This window comes from Lithobates pipiens, unplaced genomic scaffold (assembly GCF_037356315.1).
Source record: "Lithobates pipiens isolate NorthernLeopardFrog02 unplaced genomic scaffold, aLitPip1_a1.2 Scaffold_8, whole genome shotgun sequence".
NCBI classification, from domain to species: Eukaryota; Metazoa; Chordata; class Amphibia; order Anura; family Ranidae; genus Lithobates; species Lithobates pipiens.
In genome coordinates this window covers 364773660-364785435 of record NW_027507903.1, presented here as the reverse complement: position 1 = coordinate 364785435, position 11776 = coordinate 364773660, and the positions used below count along the sequence as shown (strand labels likewise).

The window sequence follows — 11776 nt, the reverse complement described above, 5'->3', positions numbered from 1 at the left end:
AGGGCTTATTTGGGTGGTAGGGCTTATATTTCAGCCAACACCGACAATCACGCTAGGTTTTATTTTAGGGGAAACAGGGTAGACAGAAGTTTGACACCCACCATGGATGTCCTGGGCACTCACTTGGGACAGGTAGGGCAAGGGTAACATAACAGATTAAGGAAGTCATCTTCCCAGTGATCACTGTTAATAGAAAGCCCACAGCCACATTAGCGTCACCAGCCTGGGTTCACTAACCCCCCCCAACATCATACTGGGCCCCCCATGTGCCCTCCCAACAGGCCCAGACTGGCCTACCGGGGCTGCCTGCCCTGGGGCTCTGCTGTGCGTGGCTGCAGCGCTCCCCTCCCTCCTCACACACAGGCACAGCGGGAGACCGCTGTATCACGGAGCTTTGAAATGTTCTGCCATGCTATGAGGGCATGATATGGTGAGGCTCCAATGATGGGCACAGTAAGGCAGCAATGATGGACACAGTAAGGCTGCAATGATGGTGAGGCGGCAATGATGGGCACAGTAAGGCTGCATTGAGGGCACAGTGAGGCTGCAATATGGGCACGGTGAGGCTGCAATGATTGGCACAATAAGTCTGCAATGATGGGCACGGTAAGGCTGCAATGAGGGCACGGTAAGGTGGCAATGATGGGCACAGTAGTGCTGCAATTAGGGCACAGTACGGCGGCAATGATGGGCACGGTGAGGCGGCAATGATGGGCACAATGAGGCTGCAATGATGGGCACGGTAAGGCGGCAATGAGGGCACAGTAAAGTGGCAATGAGATGGGCACCGTGAGGCTTCAATGAGGGCACAGTAAGGTAGCAATGAGATAGGCAAGGTGAGGCTGCAATGATGGGCACAGTGAGGATGCAATGCTTTGTCCGTGCTGCAGCCCCTCCCACCCGCCACATTATGACTACAGTTCCAGGAAGAAGAAGCCAGAATCAATCAATCCTCAGATTGCCAGCAACCATGTGAGTTTTTTTTTTCTTTATGTTTACTTCAGGGGGGGGGGGAAGGAGATTCTGCAGCAGCAGGGACAGTCATAGGTTAATGCTTTTAGTGCAGATGATGGAGGAAGAGGGGAACAGGACTCTTATCTATTCATGTTGTCATGTATTTACTCTAGCACTGCCACCATAACCTGGCACTATTACCTAACCTGGCACTACCACCTAGCCTGCCACTAAAACCTAACCTGGCACTATATCACCCCAATCTGCCAGTATACTACCCCAACATCACTTGATGTCGACGTATGGCACACTACTTGTCCGCCTGAGGGGAGGGATGCCAGATATAGGATCCACCCCAGGTGCCAATTTTGAAAACCCATTTATCATTTTCCTTCCACTTCACAATTATGTGCCACTTTGTGTTGGTCTAATAATAAATACATTTACATTTTTGGCTGTAACATGAGAAAACATGGGAAATATGAAGGGGTGTGAATACTTTTTCAAGGCACTGTATGTGTGTGTGTGTGTGTATATATATATATATATATAATTTTTTTTATAGTTGGCCCCCTACTTTCTCTCTCTACCCCCCCCCCCCCCAAATATGAAAGCTGGAGACGCCACTGCGCAGCCACGAGGAAAAAAAAATGCAAACACTCAGTTGCTTTAGTGGCCAGGCATTAGTTTACATACTGGTAAGGTTGCCACTGTAAAGTGTTGGAGGTGGCAGCAAATGAGTTAATTAAAGTGCTTGGGCTAAACCTATATGGTTTAGGAGATATTTGCCCGAAAACGGGCACCGCTGTCTACGGCGCATGCGCCGTAGACAGCGGCGCGCAGGCGCACTGAGCGCAGCATTTCCAAGAATGGAGCTGCCATGCGTGTCGACTCCCGTGCACATGCGCGGGAGTGACGTCATCGCGGCTTCGCCGAATGACAGCGGCGGAGCTGCGAGACGCCACCAGCAAGATGGATGCGGCGGACTACAGGGGACAGCGGCGACTTCGCTGGCTCCTGTGTCAGGTAAGTGACACATAATGGGCTACTATGCGATGCATAGTAGTCCATTATGCTTTGCCTTTGCAGGGAATGAAAGAGGAAGTAAACCCATCAGGGTTTACTTCCTCTTTAAGAGGTCACATTCTGCGACTGAGTGGCCTTATTCCTTCGGGTAGAATACAGTACAAAACTGTTGCACATGTGTTTCTATCTTTGCTTTTGTCTTCCTTTTTAAATTGTTTGACCATCTTCTCAGAGATCTTTCCTTGTAGTGAGCGAGGTCCTGATTTCAAGGCCATTTACAGACACCTTAATATTTGGAATACAGTTTTGGGCTTGATTTTACCTTGTTTACTCATACAAATAAAATTACAGTCATTTATTAAAGCAATCTGTTACTGAAATAAACATTACACAGATCAACTGATAAAAAAAAAAAAAAAAAAATCCTGAAAAGAGACACTATACTTATCGGTAGGTGCCTCTTCATAGGATGTTCACTTCGCTGTAGAGCAACGCAGCCTTAAAGTGTATGTCAAGTAAATTTTTTTGTTAGCTTTGGATAGAGTGGGAAAACCCTGTCAGGTTTCTATCATCCATCTCCAGTGGGATAAAAACCTATCTGTCTCGATTGGAAAGCTAGACCCCCCCCCCCCCCGTTAGGTTGTCCTGTCACTATTCTTATTTCATATTTTTCCCATCATTTCCTGTATGAGGAAATCATTAGCAGCAGGACACAAAGTGAAGGTAAATCTTTCCAAGGGAGCCTCAGATAGCAGTAAAAAGTCAACATTCCCCACTCTATTCAAAACTAGGAAAAAAAATAAACAAACATTTGGCACCTCTGAAACACTTCTGGCTGTACTAAAAGCCTTTGTCCCATTACACTCTGTGGTTTCTCCCACTGTCCTACACATCAATATAGGAAGCAGTAGAGACTTGGGGTCTAAGCCCTTGTACACACGGTCAGAGATTCGGATGGAATGTGTCCTTTCGGACCGTTTTGTCGGATAAGCCGACTGTTTGTGGTCTCCTTTGGACTGTTTCCATGGAGGATGCGACGGACCAAGTTTTCCAACTTGTCCGTAAAATTTTCAGACAAAATGCTCCGATCGGACATACTCCGATCATGTGTAGCCTACTCTGACGGACAAAGTGCCACGCATGCTCAGATCAAATTCCTAGACCAAAGCTATTGGCTACTAGCCTGAACGTAGTCCCGTCGTAGCGAAATAACGTCATTACGTTATGTACAATCAGATTTTCCAACACCTTTGTCCGACCGTGTGTATGCAACAGTTTCGGACAAAATCCAACGGATTTAGTTGTCAGAATGTCCGACCGTGTGTACAAGGGCTAACAGGAGTGCAATGGGAAATGTAGGCATAAACTAAAGTGTATCAGATGGAAAAGTTTTTAGGGCAGCTTTGCTCTGCAACAAATTGCAGATGCAAAAAACATTTGTAGGGATGGGTTAGTATAAAATCTATTACAGAAGCTTTTTTTTCCCAACAGTCTTTAAAAAAAAAAAATCCTACCACCCAAAAATGTTTTGTCGTCTTAACCGCTTCAGCCCCAGAAGATTTGGTTGTTGAATGACCGGGCCGTTTTTTGTGATTCGGCCTTGCGTCATTTTAACTGACAATTGCGTGGTCGTGCGACGCTGTACCTAAACTAAATTGACGCCCTTTTTTTCCCACACAGAGCTCTCTTTTTGTGGTATTTAAGTTTTTTTGTGCTATAAACAAAAAAAAGAAAGACAATTTTGAAAAAAAAAAAAACATAATACTTTTTGCTATAATAAATATCCCCTCTCAGTTTAGGCTGATATGTATTCTTCTGCATATTTTTGGTAATAAAAATCACAAAAAGGGTATATTGATTGGTTTGCACAAAAGTTCTAACGTCTACAAAATAGGGGACAAATTTATAGCATCTTTATTATTTATTACTAGTAATGGCGGCGATCTGTGATTTTTATCGTAACTGCGCCATTATGGTGGACACTGGACAATTTTGACACATTTTTGGGACCATTGGCATTTATACAGCGATCAGTGCTATAAAAATGCATTGATTACTGTAAAAATGAAAAAAATAATAAATAAAAATCAAGGGGTTAACTGTGTTCCCTCTCTGTGTTCTAACTGAATGGGGGATGGGACTTGCTAGGACAAGAGATAGATCATTGTTCATACTTTGATCAGTCTCTTCTCCCCTCATAGAACTGGGATCTCTGTGTTTACATACAGAGATCCTGGTTCATGCCCTGTCACGAACGATCGCGGGAGCCCGACGGCACTTTCATCGGCTTGGGGGCAAGCTGCAGGCGCCCCTAGTGGCCAAAAAAGGAAGTGAAATAAGATAACGGAGATTCGTGTAGCCGAGCCATGTTGCCGTAGTACAACTGCGGTGGGTGGTCGGCAAGCAGTTAAAGAACATATGTGATCTCTACACACATATACAATCCACATATCTCACAATGCTTACATAGAAGTGTTGCCAAACTACCAGATGTACTGGCATTTCTAAAAGTTATAAAATTACAGTTTTACGTGCAAATTTCAATATATTGGCTACAAACAAGTACAATATGCAATACGCAATGTGATTTTGGGTAGATAATAAGGCAAAAATAGGATTTTTGTACTCACCGTAAAATACTTTTCTCTGAAGTTCACTGACTGACACAGCACCTTTAATCTTGACCTTAGGGTTATACGCCACCTTCAGGAGAGGACTAGGCAGAACATGTAAAAACAGCAAAACTGCACAGTACCGCCCAGGGGGTGGTCCTACTGGCTAGAACCCCTCACTCTGCTTCCAGCAGCTCAGTTCATCAAAAAGCAGTACAAACATAAATAGGAGGGGTGGGTGCTATGTTCATCAATGAACTTCAGAAAAAAGGATTTTACGGGTAGTACCAAAATCCTATTTTCTCATTTGTTCATTGACAGGCACACCACCTTTAATCTTGACCTTAGGGACATCCCCAAGCGTCAAATGTCAAAAACGAGGGTGAGAAAATATACTCCACCCATAACAAAAAGTACTCCTCAACAGAGGAGTTGCAATCTTAAACAGCCACCTGCAAAACCTTGCGGCTGAAGCACGCATCCGAAAATGCGCTCACATCAACCTTGTAAAATTTAGTGAAAGTGTGAGTGGACGACCAGATCGCCGCCTTTCACACCTGGAATATGGACGCTTGATGTTGGAAAGCCCAAGAAGCACCAAATCGCCATGGTAGAATGTGCCGTGACAGAAAAGGGGGCGCCCGTCCCCTTATGGTATAAGCCTGAACCACGATATGTCTGATCCACCTATAAATGGTGGCTGATGAGACCGCCAGGCCCTTCTTTGGACCAGCCACCGATACGAACAGGGAGTCCGACCTCCGAAAAGGAGCTGTAGCAGACAGATACACCCGCAGAGCCCAGACCAAGTCTAAAGAATGCAAAACAAGCTCTTTGGGATGTGACAGCCAAGGACATAAGGATGGACGCACAATGTTCTCATTTAGATGAAAGGCCGAAACAACCTTTGGAAGAAACGAAGGCTGTGGGCGCAGCACCGCCTTATCCTTGTGGAGGATCAAGTAGGGAGACTTGCATGACAAGGCCACCAACTCAGAAATCCTCCTTGCAGATGTAATAGCCACTAGAAAGACTACTTTCTGAGAGTGTGTCAATAAGGGAATCTCCCTGTTTACCAACGGCGGTCTCTGAAGCACCGAGAGCAAAATAAAAGTAAAATCCCACGGAGGCAGCGGTGATCGAACCAGAGGGGCCACATGTCGAAGCCCCTGAACAAACGTACTCAAAAATGAATGAGTCGCCAAAAGGTCGCTGAAAAAAAAAAGACAGCCAAAGCTGATATCTGTCAGTGCTTAATGCAAGTTTCTGATCCACTCCTCGCTGCAAAAACAGCAGGATCCTGGAAATTTAATATGTACGGGGAAGCCACCCCATCTCCTCACACATGGAGATGTAGGCCTTCCACGTACGATGATAAATCTTCAGAGAAGAGGACTTCCGTGCCCTCAGCATAGTGGAGATTACCGAATCTGACAGTCCTCGGTCCCTTAGCACCTGGATTTCAACAGCCATGCCATTAAAACCAGCGACAGTAAAGCAGGATGAAGTATTGGACCTTGCGACAGAAGGTCCTCTTGCATCGGCAGCCGCCAAGGAACATCCACCTCCATTCTGACTATGTCGGCGTACCAAGGACGTCGAGGCCAATCTGGTGCAATCTGAATCACCAGAATCCCCTTGACCTCCACTCTGCATAGCAGATCTGGTAGGAGTCTGAGCGGGGGTAAGGCATAAAGCAGCCCTCATGGAGCCACCAACGCATCTGACACGTCCGCCCAGGGGTCTCTTGACCTGGCCACAAACCTCTGTACCTTCCAATTGAGCCGAGAGGCCAAAATATCCATATCTGGTGTGCCCCACCTTGGCAAATGAGACAAAATACTTCCGGATGAAGCGACTATTCCCCCTGATCCAGCAGTTGACGACTGAGGTAGTCCGCAGATTGAAGAGTCTGCAGCTTGTCTGAAGGAAGAAAGACTCTCGCCTCTGAGGAGTCCAGAACCAAGCTCATGTACTCCAGGCATTGAGTCGCACCAACACTGACTTCTGGAGGTTCAACACCCAACCAAACTGCCGGAGAGTTTGTATGGTGATCGCCACACCCTCCCTTAATTCTGAGACAAAAGGTGCTCTCAGGAGGAGGTCGTCCAGGTAACCCACGATTGGTAGTGCTCATCCCTGACCGCAAATCATAGAAACCTCTGATGCCTGACGCATATGGGGACATGCAAGTATGTGTCCTTGATGTCCAAGGATGCCAATAAATCCCCCTGATGCAGTGCAGAGACCATGGAACTAACCGGTTCCATCCTAAACCTTTGCACTTTCACAAAGCCGTTGAGGGCCTTGAGATCCAGGATTGGAGGGACCCCTTCCTTCTTTGGGACTACAAACAAATTGGAGTAGAATCCCTGAAATCTTTCTGGCGCCGGAACAGGCACAGCAGTAGGTCCTGTACTTCCCCAAACAGGGCCTCCCGAGGAGCTGGAAGAAGATGAAGATTGGAGGGAAAAAAATCTGTTTGGCGGACAAGAAAGAAACGATCTTGTAGCCTGACGAAACCAGTTTGCAGACCCACTTGTCGGAAAGGAGGGAGGTCCACTGTACTGCAAACTCCCGAAGGCGACCCCGCACCCGAGGACAAACCTTCATGAGGCAACAGATTTGCTTGCAGGCTTGTTCGGCTTGCGAAACCACCCCCCTCACTTGGTTTCTGTATGTTGAGATGAGCAGTCATAACAAAACGTCTGTCTTTCAAGCTGTGGTGCAACACTACCCTACCCGCTTTCACTGCGTGGAAATAACCACACCATCAACAGGGCTTCCTCTCTTCCTGACCCCAGTGGGTCTTCAGGTTCCCCCTGCTCTGGCCCTTCCCCTCCCCTCCCCCCTTTTTTGGTCATCCCTCCCTTTTTGTGGAGGAGGGGGTGGTTTGGGTCCACGGCTGGATCCCTCCTGGGTCTGACATCTGCGGGCATACTCACCACTGGGGGTCTCTCCAAGGAGAACTTGAAAGCATTGGCACTCTCGTATATTTTTAAGATACAATCACTGGAATGTTAACTATACCGTCATGACATCTAAACATGTTTTTTTCTTGCTAAGCACCCCTGAAGAAGTTACAAACTGTACTGTATTACAATATGTATGATGGTGTATAAATTTTAGACGTGTGAAAACAGTCCATGTGTTTTTATATCTTTTCTATATATTTTTCTAAATAAATATAGCGGGCACCTTATCGAACTGAGAACGCTTACCTGTCGACCCGGACGGACAAAAAATCAGCTTCTGAGTGTGGCTCCTTACACTTCCTGGACTGTGGGAGCAAAGTACTCTTTCCCCAGTAACATTCTTAATTATGTCATCCAGCGAGGCCCCAAATAACCTCTCCCGTTGGAAAGGCAAATCCGCCAGTGCTTTCTTAGAAGCCTGGTCCACAGACCAGCATTTAAGCCAAATCAGGAAACGCAGTACCAAAGCTGAAACTGAGGCTCCAGAAAGCAAAGGGGCCGTATCCAGGGCCACATCACAGACATACTTCAGGCCATGCACCAACTGGTCTGCCAGTTGCATGCAGAAAGGGGAAACCTGTTCCTTCTCCAACTCACGGTGCAATAACTTAGCCCATTTAGTAAGTGTCTGTGACACCAGGGCCGTGGCTAACACTGGCCGCAATGCTGACCCCACCACCGCAAACATGGACCGGGCAACTGCCTCGGCCCTTTTGTCGGCAGGGTCCTTTGAAAGCAGGGGACCTTTTCACCAGAATCGTGGTTACCTCATTTAACCTGGATACTGAGGGGTCAACGTACTGCCTTCCGTCTCGGGACTGAAAAGGCCCGCTGTAGGCTTCCCCACTACTTGTAAATAAACGTATCAAAATAAGTTAGGTAGGGAAACACCTTAACAGTGCAGGCCGGCTTGTGGGACCCAAAAGGGGCCAACACATCTGCAGATGTCCCTGCCATATTCTCTATGTTTAGGGTATCCTGCATCGCTGTGATAAGTGCTCCTACTAGCGATTTTTCCTGCGCTGACCTGGACACGGGGTCATCCTCACTGTCCGAACGGTCCTGGTCTGCATCCTCCGAAATGACAGAACAGGGGCCACCTGTCCCAGCGGGACCCGAGTCTGAGTTAGAGCTGTCCCCAGAAGATGTTGGGGGAGGGAGCGTTACCCTTCTTGCGCCTGCACATCGCTAACACCCTGGCAACAAAGGACTCCAGGACCACTGACAGAGCGTCCATAGGCATCGCAGGTGCAGGGGAAACGGTTGCAATAACAGGGATGTCTGGGGAAGAAGCGTCAGCTTCTGATGCTATGCTGACCCACTCTCGGCTGTCACCACTAGGGACCTAAGGCAAGCCACAAAAAATGCCCACCCTCCTAGCTGCCACAGACCAAGAGGCCCCCCGCAGGACTCATCACCCTGACCCAGGTACTGCACTGTGCTGCCGCCGTCCGATCTCCCCTGTGCTAGCCACAAGGTGTTCTGTGCCAGTTTCGTGCTGTTCCAGGCTGAACTAGCTGCCCAGCGCTAGAGTAAAATAAACCTGAGGCTATTAGAAAATGGCTGCCTCAGCAAAAAACGTCAGAGCGCCGGGAAAATGGCCGCCGGACTTCAAGAAAATAGCCGTGGTTAAGAAACGGGTTGTGGCTACAAGAAAATGGCCGTGGCTTCCAGTCCGCACATGGCAACACACACAGACACTCCAAAAATGGCCAAAAACAGGGAGAAAACGAGCGGCTCACAAACTGCCCGGTGCAGCCCCCTGCCAGGACCCAGAGGACCCCCGGCAAGGTATGTGCACAGCACCCCCTATGCCCAGTCACACAGCGGCCCCTCAGCATGGGGAGGAGGGAAAGGGACAGGGAGAGACAAAAGGGAGATAGAGTGACCCCCTAGTTGACCTCCCAGGGAATGGCCAGCTTCTCCCTCCTGCCGAGACAGGTGGGACCATACTTGCCCTCCCTGCAGGGACTGCTGGACGCATTCCACGGACAGACCCATCACCCGAACAGTATGGGGTGGCTGTCGGCCACGGCACACTGACACGGACAGCAGTAGCCCGGTCATATGTGTGCCTGGAGCATATAGCTCACCGGCCGCCCCTGGACCAGACTGGCCATGTCGTGGCTGACCCATCGCGTAGCTAAGGTCTGCACACGCTCGATGGCCAGGCTGGGGAGACTACCAGAATCTATATATCTATATCCTGTCACCCAGCCCGGCTGTTGATTGTAGATCACAAGCAGAAAAAAAAAAATTCCAAGGACCATTGGTCTCCACAGGGAGCCAGGTCCTTCTATACTAGGCAGAAAAAAAACTGAGCTTCTGGAAGCAGAGTGAGGGGTTATAGCTAGTAGGACCGCCCCCTGTGTGGTACTGTGCAGTTTTGCCGTTTTACATGTTCTGCCTAGTCTTCTCCTGAAGGTGGCGATATAACCCTAAGATCAAGATTAAAGGTATTGTGTCCATCAATGAACGAAAAAAAACATATTTCTTATTTTATTTATTTTTGGCATAAGCTCAGGGACAGGACTAAGGAGGGGAAGAAATGCGATTGGGCAGGCGTACACACGTGAAATTGACCGACGATGACACCTCACTGACTTGATATGTCCCCTCCTGAGTCAGTGACAGTCTCTCTCTACACCAGGTGGTCCCTTTAGTCCACTCCAGTCCAAACAGCACTGACAGTCCCACTTCCGGTTTGCCTTGCTCCCATCGTACACTCGGCTGTAATCACTCCACTTGACTTCCTTGAACCATGACATCACACGACACACTCAGGCACTGCCGCTGACAGACCTGGCGCCACCTGAATACACTGTAGCAGGCACACGGATGCTCTCATCTGCCTCCGAGCATCACAGCCATATTTTTCACTGGCAACCTCTTCCTGTCACTGGCATTTACTGGCAGGAGAAAAGTGGGCTGTCATTTTCAGTTTTCACTTTGGAGGGACAGGGAACCAAAATAAAACCAAACCAATCATCTTTTATTCTTGCACTGGTATATCTGGGTTACCTGTCGCAGATATTTATATTTTTTTACACTTTCCACTTGATAGTCATACTACTGAGTGGTGAAAATCGAATATCCATGGATAATTTAAACACAATAAAGCGCCATTAATGAGACAAGAGATTACAAAACCATCAAGAATGATTTTTATTTAAAAAAAAAAAAAAAAAAGAAGAAAGATGATTTTGACCTTCAGCCGAATGTGTTTTTTGTCAGTAGGTGATAAGTCACTTGATTAACAATGTTTTTTCTTTTCACCAGAACCCCAGTGTACTACAGCATCATAAAATAATGCCCAAAGCTTAACATGTAATAAAACCTGTATTCTTGTCCTACAGTCTTTCTAAAAATGTAGTATAAAATACTTAATGAGAAAAGTGATTCCAGTAGAACGTTCCATCTATATTCTACAGCAACATTTTATTTATTAAGGTTGAAGGGTAAAACTTGAGGTTTAATTAAATTAATTTTATTGCAATATAAGCTCTCAAGCATTTTTCTATACAAAAGTCATATTTCTTTAACAGCACAGTGGAGCGTGCTTTTTATCTTCCATCAAAATATGATTCTTATTATACAAACTGTACAAACTTGGAAATACAGAAAATAAACGGTCAATTCTTGTTATTTTCATTAGTGTAGGAAATGGTTTTCTCTTAAAACTTTGAAGATTTAACACATATCAACAAACTCTGTACCTTCATAACACCACAACATATTACTTCAGACACATTTGATTGTGTTTTCTGCTGTAGTGGCATTCAGAACAGAAACACAAAATACTTCTATGGTCAATATTAAACATCATCTGCAGCAAGATTGGGAATGTTTATTCTTGGCCGAGTAAAAAATGCCATTTTCTCTCTAAAAAAAAAACAAAAAAACAGCAAAGAGGATTATTTAGTCTTTAGTTGCAAACACAAGAGACTCTCTTCCAGTAATATATCACTATCGTCTCAACTGTTTATAACAAATATCAGATGTAAAATCCTTCATGCCTAAATGGTTGCGGATATCACATCTGTCAAACTTAGTCCTTGAAGGTTGTAAGTTTAAAGTGGCTGTAAAGGCTGAAGTTTTTTTTTACTTTCATGCATTCTATGCATGAAGATAAAAAACCTTCTGTATGCTGCTCCCCTTACAGTCCCCGTAATATTTATCTGAGCCTCCTATTGATCCTGCGATGTATGC

At 46.4% G+C, this 11776-nt stretch overlaps 1 protein-coding gene across 2 annotated transcripts in view; it reads right to left on the bottom strand.

Moving 5' to 3' along the window:
• Positions 1 to 11032: 11032 nt before the first annotated feature.
• The window catches only part of WWC1 (WW and C2 domain containing 1), a 231890-nt gene continuing 231146 nt past the window's right edge, over positions 11033 to 11776 (bottom strand). For both annotated transcript variants that reach the window (XM_077473485.1, XM_077473484.1), the window contains exon 23: positions 11033 to 11449. In XM_077473485.1, the coding sequence (XP_077329611.1) occupies positions 11383 to 11449 (67 nt within the window). In that variant the 3' untranslated portion in view covers positions 11033 to 11382. The remainder of the gene's footprint in view (positions 11450 to 11776) is intronic.